We start from the raw sequence: 18,028 nt of genomic DNA on the forward strand, positions 1-18,028 counted from the left end.
GAGTCATGGAGACTAATCCTCAATACTATTCAAGTTGAAAGGAAGAAGGTAAACCCACAAAGAGAAGGGAAATATGTTGGGATTGGAAGGAGGGGTTAGGTAAGCTCACAAAAGGGAGTCATGACCATATGTTACTTGGAATGAGAGGCGTAGGTAGGCCACAAGGAGAGGTGATGAAAGGATATTGGGTTTGCAAGAAGGAAGGGGGTGTGTGTGGGGGTTGGGGGGGAGGGGTTTAGTGTCATGATGGAGGCATCATGATCAACCATTGACCGGTGGGAGGAATCATAGGATACCCCAAGCTTGGGCGTGGCCGATGGGGGCGAGTGAGCCCCTTCACACCGATGGCGGTTGTGAGGATGAGGCAACATAGAGGGGGTTTGAAGGTGGGTGTTGAAGACAGAGGAAATTTTTAAAAATGTGCGACTAGAAAATTAAATTCAAACCCACGACTTAGCTTGTAGGTAAGTTACATCGGACCAAGGGATCGTATGCTAAGCTTATGCAGATAAAAGGCATTGGTAGCTAATGAGGAGTGTCATGATTGGTCACTAACTGGTCGGCGCTTTACAGGCGGGGGTTGAGCGTGCCCTGTGGGGCCGGTGAAGTTGGAGCCTAAAGGAGGTGTGTAAACTGAGAAGGTGTAATTGTGTAAAGGGGTAAAGTTGGGGGCAATGGAAATTGGTATTAGAGTGAGGATATTGTGTAAAGGGGTAAAGTTGGGGGCAATGGAAATTGGTATTAGAGTGAGGATATATAATCTTTTAAGTAAGGTCGACCTTGTATGGTATGCCAATTTTATCTAGTCCTAGCCTTGGTTAGCTTAGGATTAGCCCAACTCATGATGACATTAAATATTGTTACCGTAATATAGTATTTACCAACTCATAATTAAAAGAAAATGTCTAATACTTATATGTCACTCTATTCTAGAAAATAATTTTATTTTTCTTTTCATTTTTTTCTTTTTTGGTTTTGCTTTGCATCCAAAGTATTATAGATTTGATAAAATTAAGAAGTTCATTTTCTTTATAAAAAAGAATCTAAATTAATGTTGCATCTAAAGCAAACATTGGAAATAGTTACAGAGTGTTATTCATAACGGCCCAATAGAATTTCTCATATATCAAGTACTACAAAGTTTATTATGGAGTACAATAATTTTGGTTTGTTACTTTGTCCCATCAATAGACACTATAATTGTATCGAATATATGATAGATAGATACATACATCGAAGAGTGACCAAACGAGGGAGATATATATGTTCTGTTGCTTTTGCATTAGTTAGCCAATTATTCATGCATAAAGCATAGTACATTCATCAAGTCATAGATAAACTTGAGGTACCGATTTCAGAATCTTAACTGACAGCGATTTGTAAATACACGACATGGACTGACTGAAAGACTGTTTGAGCAACTCGTGATTTATTTCCTCCAATGACTCTTGGGCAAGGATTTTAGGAACTTAGATTGGTCTGACATAAACTGAGAAACTTAATGTTAAAAAACAAAGAAACAAACAAACACCATTGCACCATCACAAGATCATAGATTGAAGGCGGGAGATGTCTCCGGTTACTCTTCTGGTGGTGTTCTCAGAGATGGAGTCGAAACAGATCACTGGTGATTGGAACATGTTCAAATGCTAGGAAGTCGTCAACTGATTACAAGCTCGATCAGATGAATAACCTAAGATAACACGAGATTCATTCCATCGGTCAAATGGCTGATGTTGATGCATTCAGGTTATTCATCGGTGTTTAAGCCCAAAGCAGATTATAGTTTGACAGACAACTAAACCTGTTGGAAGAGTACATAGACTCTAGTTTTGCTGGACACTATTGTTAGCATAAACATAGGAAAGAGTCATATAAACAACATAAAAGCTCGCTCTAACATTAGTGGTAGGCATGCTTGCAGGCAATATTCCCATTAATCTCCAGCAGCATGCAACTGGCTCAAGAATCACTACCTTTACCAAACCCTTCTCAGCCAAATTGGTTACGCTGTTAACTTAGTAATCACAAGGACACAAGATTACAAGTTCGACCCCCAACGGGAACATCCTATTGGCCTTCTTGGTTTTTGAACCGATCAGTTGTGAACAACCTAAACTAGTTTAGCTTCTATTGGTCCTCTGTCGGCTAGAGTCATAAGATGGGGTTGTGTCCAACTTCTGGAGTCGAGACTCACCAATGTAGCAATTCACACCATTCCAACACAACACCGCAACAAAGGTATCCAGTAGCTAACACCCGATTTCCACCCGCATCACATCGCTAGTCCACCACCTCCCGCAGCAAGACTGCCTAGTTGTTATTCCCCGCTTCCTTCTCAATGCACTCAAGTCACAAGTCTCAGCTCTTCTCATTGAGAAGAATGTTATTCCCGAATCATGGCTATGAGCCTACAAGCAACCAATTAATTCAATAGCAAACGATATAGAGAACTGGAAAATTATCTTATAGACAATATATGCTACAATTAAATTGCATTTCTCAAGGAAAACCTATTAGTTGGAAAATATAAAACATAAAAGACATCATGTATCAAATGGATAGAGAAGGAATCAGAAGGAAAATTATCCTTTAATCATACAGACAATGAGCCCTAGAAGCTCAGCACAACGAAAGCCGCTGCACCAGGAGAACATCTGGGCATCATAAATCTCCATCTTAAGTACCTGCATAATTCATCATCTTCCTCTCTATCCGACTTAGATATAATATATAAACATAATGTGCAATCCAACTATCAGCTTAGGTTTTAGTTGAGATGGAATCTTCACAACATGATAGGTGAACAAATGAAGCCATCACAGAATAAAATGTATTCTGCTTAGACAAATGTTCTTGCAACTATTCAAGTAATTTCCAAGGAAATAGGAAAAATCATAACCACAAAAACAAAAAGAGCAATGGGGCAAAAACACTCAGATGAGTAAGGGTAACTCATCATATCCAATCACGAAGATCACCAGCAGCATTCAACTGGGCAATCAATGGATCTACCATACTCAATCATCATTGTTCAAACTAGCATACATATATTTGACACCACTGCCTCAAAGCCATTAAGAACTTAAAGAAAATAAATTTTAATCACAAAATACTTAGAAAGATAATCCAAAAATCAAAGCTTAATAACTAAAACAGCGAGGCTCTAAACAGTTACCCAGTTGTCAAAATTTAATCTTTTCCACAGAAATGCCTCCTTCCTATAATGGTAACCATTCACGCAATTCCTTGACTCTGCTACTACACCGTTATTCTAGATTTGCAGCTAATAGTTCCGAATCAAAATTCACTCTTTATGCATTTTTGGACGTCTAAGAGTCGCATTTTGTGGTTTCGCGTGCTTGCCTTTTCAATCAAAGCCGACGAAGCACGCCGCCGCCAGGCGACCTTAGCACCAGGCGGCGCAACCCCCATTTGTAGCATTCGGCTAAAAAGAGTTTGTTAGTAGGCCGATTAGGGATCAATCCAAGCAACATTTGGCCCATTACCTTTGGGCTTTAAGAGATCATGGGCCAACAAGATTTATATTACGTTATTGTTATTATTAGTTTTTTTTTTTTTTTTAAATTATTACTCCGTATTAAAGTTAATTTCATCAAAGGTTTATTGTCTTTAGTAACAATTCAAAATTTAGTCTTAAATTATTATTTTCATCTAAATCTAATTTAGGTACATAATTCGTGTTCATAGATACAAAATTTTGCAATACAAGAGACAGTAATTCATAACATAAAACACAACTACTAATTTATTCAAGCACACACTTATTATTCTTAAAGTATAGAATTTTATAGAGTAAAAACACAAAAAATCGCAACACAAGATACAAACATAAACCACGTTCCATAGTAGCGCTTGTGGTATAAACGTGGAGCAGTAGTTGGTGAATTCAAATAACTGCTTCACCCGCCAAGTAGTCCCGCCCGTCAAGGAGTTGCCAAGAGTTTAAGCAAACAGATGAATCCAGCCAAGAAATGACATTTCTGAACCGTTTTCTGTTCGCCATAGCTAAAAACCACACATTTCGTTGTATCAAAAGTCAAGGAATCGGTTTGCTACGGACACCATTCAAGCTTAGAAACTTCAGCGATTTGGCGAGAAACGGGTATGACGTTGGTACAAAAGACTGCATTCCAATTTTACAGTCCCTGGGTGATGCCGGGGACTTGATCTCTGGCGAACAAATCCACTCTTTCTTGATCAAAACAGGGTCGAATCAAGAAGTCTTTGTTCAGAACAATTTGATGAGGTTATATTCGATTTGCGGTGATTTAAGTAGTGCCCACCAGGTATTCGACGAAATATCTGAGCCGAATTTGGTTTCCTGGACCAGTTTGGTCTCTGCGTATATTCATGATGGTCGGGTAGATACTGGACTGTGTATGTTTTTGCGAATGTTTCAGACTGGATTGATGCCAAATGAGTTTGGGTTTTCTGTTGTGCTTAAGGCTTGCAGGATGATAAACCAATTTGTACTGGGTGAGAGTATACATGGACTTATATTGAAATGTGGGTTGGAGTTGAGTAAGTTCTGTAGCTCTTCCATTCTTGGAGTTTATGTGGAATCTGGGGATGTGAAAAAGGTTCGTAAGTTCTTTCATGCAATTCCTCAATGGTGCAGGTCAGAAGCTTTGTGCAATATGTTCTTGGAGAGTTGTGTGCTGAGCTGTGATTTGGTGGAAGCAAACAACTTGTTTCAACAAATGGGTTACTTTAATATTAGACCCAACTGCTTTACATATGCAATTATGTTTAAATTGTGTGCTGCGGCATTAGTAGCTGATTTTGCAAGGTCGTTTCATGGTAAAATTGTGAAAATTGGTTTTGAAAGTGATCTCATTGTAGGAGGAGCGCTAGTTGATTCCTATACAAATTTGGGATTTCTGTATGATGCCTATAAGGTTTTCAAAAACCTGGAAGGGAATGATAATATGGTTTTCTGTGCTTTATTGGCGGGACATATTCAACACGGGAATCCTGATCAGGGTCTGCATTTGTTCCTTGACTTCATCTCAGAAGGTAATAAGCCAGATCCATTTACCTTTGCAAGTGTATTCAGCTTGTGCTCAAAGTCAACAATTGAGGGTATTGGTTCCCAAGTCCATTGCAGTTTGATCAAACATGGTTTTATTATGGATCCGGTTATAGGTAGTGCCATAGTCAACATGTACGGAAATATTGGGATGATTTCTGAGGCCTATAAATGTTTCCTTGAAGTTGAAAGCAAAAATACAATATGCTTTAGTGCTATGATCAACTATTTTCTTTTAGATTCTAGGCATGATATGGCACTAGAATTGTTTTTCAAAATGAGGACTTTAGCTCTTGAACTATGTCAGTCTACAGTAAGTTATGTTGTTCGAGCTTATGCACATCTTAACATGTTAAGAGAAGGAAAAAGCCTTCATTCCTATACCTTGAAACACTTCATTGATATTGACTTGTGCTTGCAGAATGCTCTGATTGAGATGTATGTTAAGTGTGGGCTTGTTGAAAAAGCAGAGACATTGTTTAATGCTATGATGATCCCTAATGAATTCTCATGGACAACTGTTATTACTGGTTACAGTGATTTAGGGCAATCCAGGAAAACATTTTCAATATTTCAGAATATGCTTCTCTCACCTGTGGCAGTGACACCAAGTCAATATACTATTGTTCCTCTCCTTCAAGTGTGTTGTTCAGGGGAAACATTCCTTGCAGGAAAACAAGTTCATGGTTATGTCATCAAAGCAGGTTTTGAACATAATCTATTTGTTGGAAGTGCACTGATAAATATGTATGCAGGATTCAAGCATGAAAGTAAAAGTGCTTTTCTAGTATTTATATCAATGAGCCAACAAGATATTGTACTCTGGAGCTCCATGATAACAGCATGGGCTCAAAATGGATATTACCGGGAAGCTTTACTGCTCTTTGTGAAATTCCAAAATGATTCCATATTTTCAGTTGATGAATCCATTTTGGTGAGCTGCCTTTCAGCTTGCACAGCTTTAACATCACTGGAGATTGGAAAATGTTTCCATGCCTTGTGTATGAAAACTGGAATCGAGTCTTCTGTCCATGCTGCATCTTCCATTATAGATATGTATAGTAAGTGTGGAAGCATAAGGGATGCATACAAATTCTTTGAAGGGTCGAGAAAGCAAACTGTAGTGACATGGACCGCAATGATATGTGCATATGCTTATCATGGGCTTGGAATAGAAGCTATTCAACTGTTTCATGAGATGAAAGCTGCTGGGTTCAAACCAGACGAATTGACATTTACCGGAGTTTTAACTGCGTGTAGCCATGCAGGGCTCCTAGCTGAGGGTTGGAAGTTATTTGAATCCATGAGAAGTGAATATGACTTGGAAGTAACCATAGCTCATTACACATGCATGGTTGATCTTCTTGGTCGACTAGAAAAGGTAACCGAGGCAGAAGCTTTGATAAATGAAGCACCCTTTGAGTCAAAAACTCAACTATGGAAGATTTTGTTGGGTGCATGCAGCACTCATCAGAACTTTGAAAAAGGAAAACAAATATCTGAGATGTTGATTGAGTTAGAACCAAATGAACCAACAACTTATGTTATGCTCTCAAACATTTACGCTGCAGCCTCAATGTGGAATCACAAACTAGAGGTTAGAAATAAAATGAAGTATGAGTATGTACAGAAGGAGCCTGGGTACAGTAGGGTAGGATTTGTGAGTTAATTATCTCTGTGACTCTGTCCTTATGTATATGCTACCTTCATGGATTGCTGAAGAGACTGTTTGAGCTTGCACATGCATGGATATCGCAAGAGGCAGACATCGCAGTGAAGAAAAGTCTCAGATTATTGGCTTATTATATGTCTCTACTTGCAAGATGCCATCCAAACAAGGTATTATATTATGTGTGGGTAAGTTTTTCTGTTGGGAAGTTGGGATTTAAAAAAAAAAAAAAAATTATAATCATTATAACAGCTATAAGCATAAAATATGGAAGAATGAGGAATGGCATGCAGCAGGCCTTTTTAAGCTTCTCTTTGGTCCTCCAAGTTGCTGCATCTCCTAATTAATCAAATTAAAGGTCACTTTTACCACTGCAAATCAAACCAAAACACAAATGATTGTACTTTTTCCTCCAGAATTCCAACTCTTCTGAATTGAGTGTATTATAATTAATTTTCTCAGAATTAAAATTCTTGATTTGTTGACAGGCCAGGGAGTTTGCATTGGAATGCGTGTGCTCTAGCTTAGCTTGGAAGATCTTCCACTGGATGTTGATGAGCATGAGGAGAAAGCTAAAGCTAGAATCTTGGGCCTAATATGTTCAACTGTAAGTAACAAAAAGTTGCTTAAAATTAAGGTCTTATTCTTATATATCATATAATAACGAATAAGCTTCTAATTATCAAGGAAATTGACTGAAATGTGAAAAAATGGGAGCAATTGACAAAAATATGACGTTTTTCAAAAGTTGACAAAAATATGAAAAACACGTTTGGAAAATGGGGTGGGCGTCAGAAACGCATTTTCCAAACTCATTTGAAAAAAATTCATTTATTTTCATTTATATTTTTATAAAAAATATAAAAGAGCATCTAATGCTAACACATGTATGTTATAGAGGAGTGCAACATTTTTTTTCCTCAACCCTTCCAATTACTTTATATTTGATCAGTCAATGACTTCAAGGTTTATACGTATATAATTGAAGAAATTAAACTCTTCGGGCCAATTCAACTGATTAATCAATTTAAAATAAATTCATAAGTTTTATTTTACAAGCAACTTAGAGAGGGAGGGAGAAAGAGAAGTGTAGATTTGGATGGTCTTATTGTGTGATACGTAGTATACAAATTAAATATTTGGAGATCTATAGGTATTGAGACACATCAAACAATTTATTTTTCTCACTAGTCTCTAATAGATGATTTATAAATTAATTATGTTGCCGGCGATGAGAGTAGAAGATCAGACAAACATTTAAAAACTGAGAGAACCCGCCAAACCCTAGAAGCTAGCTGTAGCTAAATATGATCCTCAATTTCCTCGAAACATCAACACTTGAAGCCAAACTAGGTTGTATATAATGTTTGTTCAAAGCTAATAAGCTCTTATATCATACAAAAACCCTCGCATTATCCGATCAGGTATTCGATCGCAAGCTTCCGCGCATAGTAAATTATTTATATTATTGGAGGGTGCAATTAAGCATGGAAACTAGTCTAATGGTGTTTATAGTGATCTGTGCAACGGCCGCTAATTTTATTTGTTGTTGCATTCTGGCTTCGCGGAACAAGGAAGCAAAAAATAAGCGTAACGCCGCCGGTAGGGATGGAAACATGGTTGTTCTAGCCGGTGCCGGCGCTGCTGTTGCCGGAGCGGCCGCTGTAACCGCCGTTGCTGCGTCGGAGTCTAACGCCGCCGAGGAGAAACGCAGGGAGGCTGATGTTCAAATTGATGTTGGCGCCATTGCTGAAGCTACCGGCGAAGTCACGGTGGGTTGTTGCTGTGGTGGTGGTGGTGGTGATGGTAGTGGCTGTGGAGGTGGTTGTGGCGGGGATTAATTAGGGGTAATGAAACATTGAAACTGTACTTGTAATTTTTGGGGTTTTTTTTTTTTTTTTTTTTTTTTTGAATTCGTGTTTGAAAACACTTTTAATGCACAAAAATTAAAATAATTTTTTATTCAGTACATGCACACTCTTAAACTTAGTGCATAATAGTGGTTGTTATTTTACTCGTCCAAAATAAATAAATAAAATAAATCTCCATGCATCTTGCATGCATGGGATTGTTTGGTTGGGTTAGTTTAATTTTGTGCTTTTTTCTTCAAAGGTCAACATCAAATTAAAGAATGGAAGTAATGACAAATGTGAATTGTGATGCATAAGAGTTGAACCAGAGCAAGCTAGCAACAATATTTTCTAAATTTATTTTCTCCAAAAATATTATTTTTCCTTACTAAAATCAGTATATAATATTTAGTACAATGACTTGGCATTAATTTGAAAAAAAAAAAATCACTTATTTTCATTTAGTCAAACTCATCTGAATTAATAAAAAAAAATGTATATAAAAGTATCTAATGGTGACACATGTATGTTATAGAGGAGTGTAACATTTTTTTTCCTCTACCCTTTCAATTACTTTATATTTCAGGCAATGGCTTCAAGGTTTATTCGTATATATATAATTGAAGAAACTAGTAGATGTACCCGATCCAATTTAACTGATTAATCAATTAATTTAAAATAAATTCATAAGTTTTACTTTAATTTACTAACAAAGGAGTTATCAATTTGACTGATTTTATTATGTGTAATAGTATACAAATATTTTGAGATTTATAGGTCCATTGAGATACATACATACATCTAAGTTACCTTCCTCACTAGTATCTAATTGCCGGCAATGAGAATAGAAGATCAGACAAACATTTAAAAATTGAGAGAACCCGAACTAGAAGCTAATTAAGCTAGCTGTACCTTAATATGATCGTCAATTTCCTCGAAACATCAACACTTGATGGAATCCAAACTAAGGTTGTATATAATGTTTGTTCAAAGCTAAGGTCTAATTATTACATAACCTAGGGTTCGCAAGCTTCCGCGTATTGCAAATTATTTATATTATTGGAGGGTGCAATTAAGCATGGAAACTAATATGACGGTGTTCATATTGATCTGTATATTCACCGCTCATGTTAGTTGTTGTTGCATTCTGGCTTTGCGGAACAAGGAAGCAAAAAATAAGCGTAACGCCGCCCGTAGGGATGGAAACATGGTTGTTCTCTCCGGCGCCGGCGCTGCTGTTGCCGGAGCGGCCGCTGCGTCGGAGTCTAAGGCCGCCGAGGAGAAACGCAGGGAGGTTGAAGTTCAAATTGATGTTGGCGCCGTTGCTGAAGCTACCGACATGGTGGGGTGTTGTTGTTGTGGTGGTGGTGGTGGTGGCAGTGATGGTAGCGGGTGTGGAGGAGGTTGCGGCGGGGATTAGCTTAGGGGTAATGAAACATTGAAATTGTACTTGTAATTTTTGTTTTTGTTTTTTTTTTGGGTTCGTGTTTGAAAACACTTTTAATGTACAAAAATTAAAAAAAAAATCGTTATTTAGAACATGAACACTCTTAAACTTAGTATATAATAGTGGTTGTTATTTTTCTGGTCCAAAATAAATAAATAAAATAAATCTCCATGCATCTTGCATGCATGGGGATTGTTTGGTTGGGTTAGTTTTGTGCTTTTTTTCTTTAAAGCTCAACCTCAAATTAAAGAATGGAAGTAATAATGACAAATGTGAATTGTGATGCAAACGAGTTGAACCAGAGCAAGCTAGCAACAAATGTGGATAAAGCTAGGGGAAATATAATGCAACCATACAAAACATCAGGAAAATATATCCCCCTATTACTAAACCTTTACCAACAAAAATAATCAATGCAAAGGAAATTAAAACCAACCTAACACAAAAGAATGAAAATACATGCATGTAGTTTGCATGGGCAGATTAGTTGGTTATGTGATAAAGTTTGGGAATAATGACTCGGATCAAGTTTCACTAACAGTAGTGTTGGAGCAACCTTTCAAAGTGAGGGAAACAGGACCCGGGATAAGTCTCATCAACCATAGTGCGAGAGCAACCTCGATCTCAAAGTGAGGGGGTAGTAAGCTGAATTACCATATGATACATCCTCCTGTCGGTTTTGTTGGGCTGGGGCGTGGAGCCATCGGGTTGATGATTCAACCTTTTGGGAATAACAATGAAATTACATGTATCTAGGTTTAAAAAAACACACCAATTAAATAAGAAAAAATAAAGCAACAAAAATCTAACCTGAAACCTTCCTTATGAAAAATAAGGATTAAAAAGTTGAAATGCATTTGTCCAATATGAAAGTAAGACTACTTGTCTTTTTTTGTTTTTTTTTTTTAATATAACTAACCCTATTAAATTATAGTATGGGAAAGTCACTACATGTCATCTGAGTACAAAGTGTTTAACAAGCTACTTGTCTTAAAGAAAGAAAAAAAAAAAAAAACTACTTAAAAGCTTTTCAGTGAAAAATACATCCCGGTTGTGTTTTACTGTTTTAGTCTTGTAAAATATAATGCATTTGATTACCCATTTATCCAAAATTTAAAACCTAAGCATTTTTATTTGGTGATTTCACACTCTTCAATTCGCATTTAGCACTGATGAGGTATATTCCTACAAAGAAACATAAATTAATTATGTTGCCGGCCGCAATCAGAGAAGAAGACATTTGAAAACGTACAAAGATATAGATAGATTATGCTCTTCCCGGCCGGTTCGAACAAATTAACCGTCAACACTAGCAAATAATCATCAATTTCCTCGAAACAACATTATAGAAACCAATTAAGCTAGCTAGCTCTTATATAATATAAAAACCCTTAGCAACTAATCATCAATTTCCTCGAAACAACACCATAGAAACCGAGCTTGCTCTTATATAATATAAAAATTAAACCCTCTAATTATTATCAGGTGTTCGATCGCAAGCCTTAATTACTTCTAGTACATTGCATAAAACTTAATTATATTATTGGAAGATGCAAGCATGGATTATTGCGTTTATTTGCATCTTTGTATTGATAGTTATTTCTCAGTTTATTTGCATTGTGATCGCTGTGTCGCGGAAAAAGAAAGCGGAAAATGAGAGAAACAACGGCGGTAGAGATGGGAACATGGTTGTTCTGGCCGGGGCTGCGGTGGCCGGTGGAGCGGCCGCCGCTACTGTAACGGCAGTTGCTGAGTCGTCGGAGTCTAATGCCGCCGCCGACGAGGAGAAACGCAAGGAGGATCGCGTAGAAATTGATGTCGGTCCCGTTGCCGAAGCCACAGTGGGTTGTTGCTGTGGCGGCGGCGGCGGCGGGTGTGATTGTGGAGGTGGCGGTGGCGGGTGCGGTGGCGGTTGCGGCGGGGATTAAGGGTGATGAAACTGCAACTTATGGTGCCGCATTTTCAGTTTTTTCTTTTTCTTTTCTTTTTATAACAAATTTCACTTTTAGTACTTAACAATTTTGACATTATCACGTTATATTTATATTATCAAATCAAGTGTTTATTATTGTGCCATAAATTATAGCTAGTATCAAATGCATGCACAATTTTATTTTATTTAAATTTATATATAACAATTAGTGTTATGTTTCGATGATAAGTTACTGGACTCATCATGGCGGCCAACACATTTTCTTTTTAATCCTATTACATAATTCATTGATTCATTACGTGTGAAGAAACAATTAACCTCCTTCTACTCAAATGCTGTTGAATAACAAATTGTTTTTCACTAGTTGTTTTTTTTTCTTTATTTTATATTTTTTTAAAGTCAAAATGCATTTTAATATGATACTCCGTATGAATTTTCTAACCTTACTTCAACCATGTAATTTGTTGAATTGTATTTATCTACCATTGTGAGACTAATTCAAATTCATATAAGAATGCATTAAGCATGAAAAATACTACTATGAATAATGATCAATATCAATAATGAATCATAATTACAATGGTACGAGTTTAATCATCTTTTAAGTGATATCTTAAGCACTTAAATTGTAAATTAGATAAAATCTAATATAATTATCAAATATCAGAAGTTAGACTACCGCACTCGTGTAATTTTCTCTAGTGCACTTTCAGAAGGTCACATCATAAAATTTGTAATTATTCACTATTCACTCTTCATCCAAGTAATTCTCTCTCATCTTTTAAAAATAACACCAATATCACATTAATTTATTAAAAATTTTATTTTTATCAATAAAGTATTAATAATAATTAAAATAAAAAAAAAATGTAAAAGCTGCTTGCAATTCTGACCGTCAAATTGCAACAACCAATGCAATTTGACCTGCCAGAGTTGCTACTCGTAATGTCTAAAAAAAAAATAGAACGCAACATCAGCTTTGCAATTGAGATGGAATCATGAATGCAGCTGGCCTTATAATATTACAAATAAAGTAAAAAAATTGTATGAGACCATCTTATTGATATTTATGCGTGAGAAGAATCGGGTCAAGATATAAAATGTAATACTTATATTAACAAATGCAATACTAGATCATGAATAACGTATTACATTTCATCTTGATACAATCTCGTCTCACAGATAAATAATAGTAAATCGGTCAACTATGAAATCTTCGAAGTTACGCATATACTTCAATGCCTTCGACCTTAAGTTATGCGACCTCCCAACATTATCTGTTATATGTCAACCCTTTTAAATGATTTGATTTAGTCATACATAGACAATTCAAATTTCAAACCGACTGTATATGATGATATGATTATAAATAATAGAGAAAATATATTTTACCTAAAAAAATAGAGAAAATATATTTAGGAGTTTGTTTGTTTGTTTTTTTTTTTGAATACTATTTAAGAGTTAGTTGGTCAATTATATACAGTTGTTGTGCGCGGGGCTGGTTGACTTGGTCAAGTCAACTGAGGAATATAGAGTTAAACTTGGTTCCACGTATATACAAAAATCCATTCCTGAAGAAACGTAGCAAGTTGCAACATATGTGCTATATATGAAGGATAAAATGCAGAAATTGTATTCATATCCTGGAATCATAGTGGTATAGTAATTCTCGATCGTATTTGGTTTGATTGTAATTATGTTTTGTTTTTGTAAGAGAGGGAGCAAGAAGAAGAAGAAAGATTATTACGAGGTTTCCAGTGGCGTACGGCCTGCAGGAATTGGAAGAGCTAGAGTTTCTATTGGTCAGACCTATTATGGCGGTGGGGGTATGCATGCCGCCGCCCACACCGGCGGCTCAGGTGGCTGCGGTGGTGGAAGTGGGGTCGGGGTTGCTGCTGCAACTACCTTTGCTGCAACTGCTGCGTTGGCCGACATAGGTTTCAGTGGAAGTGGTGATGGAGGTTTTGGTGGCGGAGGAGGAGATGGGGGTGGTGGTGGCGGAGGAGGAGATGGCGGTGGTGGCGGCGGAGGAGGAGATGGTGGTGGTGGTGGAGGTTGTTGATTTTGGATCAAGGTTACAAAATGTCTATATGATAGTTCTGGCGTCTCAATCATTCATGTAAATTGGGTTCATTGAAACTTTACCGTTTAATTTATTGCTGTACTGATTGTATATATAGATTAATTGAAACCCAAAAATGTTCAGATTCTTGTATGTTTGTTAATGGCTTATTAATTGGTTCAGTTATTATTATTATTAAAAATTAAATTGTCTTGCTATTTCTCCATCCAAGTTCCAACATGTCCAGGGCTTAAAATTACTTTGACTTTCCATTATATATGAAAGTCTCTATTGTGAGGATTTATTTATTTATTTATTTTATCGAAACGATGAAATAAATATATTGATAAGTTAGAAAAGAGTTTTCACCATTATCTATGTTCTTGAGAACCTCATTGGCTTCCTTTTGAAGTAAAATACATGAATCTTGAGAAGACGAGCGAGGCTGAAGAAAGAAGTAGAAGCGAAGATTAATAATATATTGATAGAGTTTGTTTGTTTTTAATTTATAGGTCTAATAAATTTCATGTCAAAAATATATTTTTTAATTAAATTTTAATGTCAGCTTAATATGGATTGGCATCCTGGAAAAAATAGTAGGGAGTATATACAAGAATTTTTGAATGTTTGTGTCAAAGGAGTGTTATACGCAGTCGACGAGTAAATGTACCGAAAGTCTGCCCGGTGTGCAATGGAGAAACAGAAACAATACATCATATTCTCGTGAAGTGCTCTTTTGCGAATCAGTCTTGGGCACAGACATTGCTTGGCTCTTTTCACTTTCAGCCACCTACATACAGGGAGTTTTTTTGACTGGGTTACAATGGTGTTTCAGATCAAAAACCAGGCCGGGTGTGACAGCAGGGAGCTGAGGAAGTTGCATGCAATGCTTTGGTGGGCATTATGGGAAGCCCAAAATAAAATGGTTTTGAAGTCAGAAAGTCCAACAACGCATGGGGTGGTCACTATGGCGAATTTGTATATGCAGTGGAAAGAGGCTCAAACATGCATGCAAAATCAGTGGGAAAATCTCATTGCCACATCTACAACATGGAAGAAGCTAAGCCACCAGTGGGGTATTTCAAATGTAATGTAGATGGAGCAATCTTTGATGACTTATGGCTTTGTAATTCGCGATTGGCAAGCTAAGGGACGTTTCATGGAAAGATGCATTCCTCAATAACCATGCATGGAAGCCCTTAGCTTACGGAAAGCTCTCTGTTGGGTTAAGACGACAATGGAACTGTCAAACGTTACTTTTGAAAGGGATGCACAAAATATTGTTAATAGATTATCATGGTGGACAGAGAATATCTCTTATATAGGGGGTGATATTATGTGATTACATAGAGCTTGTAAACACCATATGATGAATGTAGGTGTTGCGTTTTTTAAAAGGTCAGCGATATGATATCGCATTGCCTTGCTAGAGCTGCATATTTTGTGTCTAGCTTTTAGCTAGCAGTGGACGTTGTCTCGACCTATCTTTACTCAGGATGTACTTGCTACAGATTTGGTTCATTAATAAATTATTTTTATTTTTAAAAAAAAAAAGTAATAAGGGCAAATTTGTGTATGTAACCCAGGAAAACATTTTCCTATATATGAAAAAAGTTTTTCAAACCAAACGAAGAAAAATCAAACCAAACATGCTCCTCTCCCATCAAATTTAAAGAAAACATTTTCCATCCAACCAAACATGCTCCTTTTTTTTTTGCTCTCTCTCCCCCTCCCTCCCCGGTCTCTTTTATTTCCTTCTTCATCATATGTATTATATAAAAAGAACTAAAAAATTTATAAATTTAAATTTTCCAACCACCCATTAAAGATAGTTGATATTATTTTTATCACCCTTAACCCGTGCTTAGATAATTCGACCACCATCAATAATAGTTGAAAAAAATTTAAAAATTCTAAATACTTATTTATTTTTGAGTAATAATAATAAAAAAAATATAGACCAAAAAAGAGAGCAAAAGGTCCACTAATACAATAGAATAAATCTATTTTCAAAAATACTACCCTACTCTTAATCAACAACACGAACCGAACGTGCGGTCAATTTATTCCTTTCTTAGAATTCCTCAAGTAATTGATATTGAACAGAATAGGTGTGTATAAGATAGGATAACCCCCTACTCACTACTCACTATTATTTTATTCGTTGATGGGTGGGTTTGACAATATCATGATGGAAATTGGTTATTGTCATAATTCCACGAACTAAAATATGCGGTGAGGCTAAATAAATCTGACACAATTGTCAACCTCTGATGCTGATTGCAAACACAATTTCAACCTCTCATCTCTCATCATTCATCACATCATAAAAATGATATCCACCTCCTCAGCTCCAACCTATAATTATTGGTTACATAATAATAATAATGTCTGCTTTTTTAGATCTTAATGGGTGCAATCAGAGACCACATTACATGGTTTATGGTCTTCACATTACATTATATAAGTATCTAGCTAGCTAGCTGGCTACAAAGGTTATACCATTGCTATAGTGTAAAATTGCCACTTGTCAAATTTTTTTTAGAAAGTTGATGATTGATACCATTGTTATAGTATTATTCTATTACTTTCTATTTTTAATATGCGATGCTTCTATGCGCAGTATTGTAAAATTACACTCTATATTAGACATATAGAGAATTTTGACATTATCGATCAATAGTTGTCTCTGTTTGTACCAAGAACCATAATATTGTTAGAGCATCCACATTAGTATATCTTGGTGTGGTTTTTGAGGAAAAATGGATGATGTGACAGAGAGAGGGAGAGGAGAGAGATCAAAGATGGAGGGTTTTTGCCGGAGGAGAAGTTTTTGAACTGAGCAAGTGGGGCCCGCATGGAAGAGAGAGGAGCGCTTGGTCGTGCATTGCTGGCACCTTGCGCACCCAGTCGTGCGTAAGAACTTCTTCTTCTTCTTTTTTTGTCTTTCTTTTTTCTTTTTTTTTTCCTTTTTTTCTTTTCCCTCAGCTCCATCTTCTCTTTCCTATTCACACATGCAAAAACTCCTCAAAACCTACAACTATTGAGGATGCTCTTAAGATCAAGTGCTTATCATCATGCCAAAATTATAGCTAATAGCGAATATGTAACTTTATTTACTTATACTTGCGTATCAGTAACCGTGACCTACTCTGACACTAATTGTTAGATCAAATGCTTATTGCTATGCTAAAAATTATACCTAGTAGCGAATGTGCAATTATTTCTTTATATTTACGTAGCAATTCACGTCGTGGTAGACTAGGCCCTTCAAACATTTGACCAAGAAATATAATGTATGTCATTTAACTTTTGTCATTGGTTCTATGGTGTAGTGGTTAGCACTTTGGACTTTGAATCCGGCGGCGACCTGGGTTCGACTCCCGGTAGGACCTTTTGTTATTTTGGAGGCAACCGCAATAATTTGATCAGATTTGCAAGACCAATCTTATATACCCACGAGTGTTGTTGATACCGAAGTCCCATATGTCAAATACAAACATATAGTGTGTGGTCCAATCAAATACTGTGTTGTGTGGTCAAAATAATAATAATAATAGGTAACCAAAATCTGCATCCAATATCTTGTTGGAATAAACTTTGGTTAGACCATAAATATATAAATCCTAACATGCTTAGAGCATCTATCTTTAATCTTTTGAGAACCTGCTGGCAAAAAGCTTGCATTATATTGGTGTCAAATTAAAGAAGCATCGCATAATAATTAATATATATGCCATGCCTCCATCACCTCAGCTACTGCACACCCATTTTACATCCAATCAAAACCACTATTAATATGTTGTTCATAATGAAGGAGGATATATATCATATCCCATTCCCCACTAATAACAATAATAATCCATTATTGAAGTAGTTGAGAGAACACTCCACCCCATATATCTTAGGTGGGGAACTGGGGATTCATCATGCATGTGCCCACTGTATACTGATTATATTTAATCAAAAAAAATTAATAATAAAACGTTTGGTTTCTTCTTTAAAAAGTTATTA

The 18,028-nt window shown here is 36.3% G+C and overlaps 2 protein-coding genes, 1 long non-coding RNA gene and 1 other non-coding gene across 6 annotated transcripts; 3 read left to right on the forward strand and 1 right to left on the reverse strand.

Annotated features, from left to right (window-relative positions):
* Positions 1–1,264: 1,264 nt before the first annotated feature.
* LOC116007146 lies at positions 1,265–3,420 on the reverse strand. Its single transcript, XR_004095203.1, has 2 exons — positions 3,179–3,420; positions 1,265–2,411 (listed from the first exon to the last, which is right to left on the reverse strand). It is a non-coding gene; the product is annotated as an uncharacterized LOC116007146 (long non-coding RNA).
* A 514-nt stretch (positions 3,421–3,934) lies between these two features.
* On the forward strand, positions 3,935–8,591 carry LOC116009793 (pentatricopeptide repeat-containing protein At2g33680-like). Of its 3 annotated transcripts, XM_031248924.1 has the most exons (3): positions 3,935–6,892; positions 7,211–7,329; positions 8,297–8,591. In XM_031248924.1, exon 1 carries the CDS (start codon positions 3,996–3,998, stop codon positions 6,720–6,722), a length of 2,727 nt encoding a protein of 908 aa, XP_031104784.1. In that variant the 5' UTR covers positions 3,935–3,995; the 3' UTR covers positions 6,723–6,892; positions 7,211–7,329; positions 8,297–8,591. The 3 variants fall into 3 exon arrangements, with proteins under 3 accessions (XP_031104784.1, XP_031104785.1, XP_031104783.1); XM_031248925.1 differs by having other exon boundaries at positions 3,935–6,910; positions 7,211–8,591; XM_031248923.1 differs by lacking the exon at positions 8,297–8,591 and having other exon boundaries at positions 7,211–7,330.
* A 1,071-nt stretch (positions 8,592–9,662) lies between these two features.
* Positions 9,663–14,014, forward strand: LOC116010150 (glycine, alanine and asparagine-rich protein-like). Its single transcript, XM_031249425.1, has 3 exons — positions 9,663–9,957; positions 11,616–11,860; positions 13,667–14,014. The coding sequence occupies exons 1-3, from the start codon at positions 9,663–9,665 to the stop codon at positions 14,012–14,014; spliced, it is 888 nt and encodes a 295-aa protein (XP_031105285.1).
* Positions 14,015–17,334: 3,320 nt separating this feature from the next.
* Positions 17,335–17,409, forward strand: TRNAQ-UUG. The gene has a single exon. It is a non-coding gene; the product is annotated as a tRNA-Gln (tRNA).
* Positions 17,410–18,028: the final 619 nt, after the last annotated feature.

This window comes from Ipomoea triloba, chromosome 2 (genome assembly GCF_003576645.1).
Source record: "Ipomoea triloba cultivar NCNSP0323 chromosome 2, ASM357664v1".
In the NCBI taxonomy this organism is placed as follows: Eukaryota; Viridiplantae; Streptophyta; class Magnoliopsida; order Solanales; family Convolvulaceae; genus Ipomoea; species Ipomoea triloba.

Excerpts from the sequence above, each read along its gene's own strand:
- LOC116009793 (XM_031248925.1), top strand. The coding sequence starts at position 3,996 with ATGACATTTCTGAACCGTTTTCTGTTCGCCATAGCTAAAAACCACACA.
- LOC116010150 (XM_031249425.1), top strand. The coding sequence starts at position 9,663 with ATGACGGTGTTCATATTGATCTGTATATTCACCGCTCATGTTAGTTGT. Across the intron at positions 9,958-11,615 it reads TGGTGGTGGTGGCAGTGATG|TTATTTCTCAGTTTATTTGC; the intron begins GTAGCGGGTGTG and ends TTGTATTGATAG. Across the intron at positions 11,861-13,666 it reads GTCCCGTTGCCGAAGCCACA|AGAGGGAGCAAGAAGAAGAA; the intron begins GTGGGTTGTTGC and ends TGTTTTTGTAAG.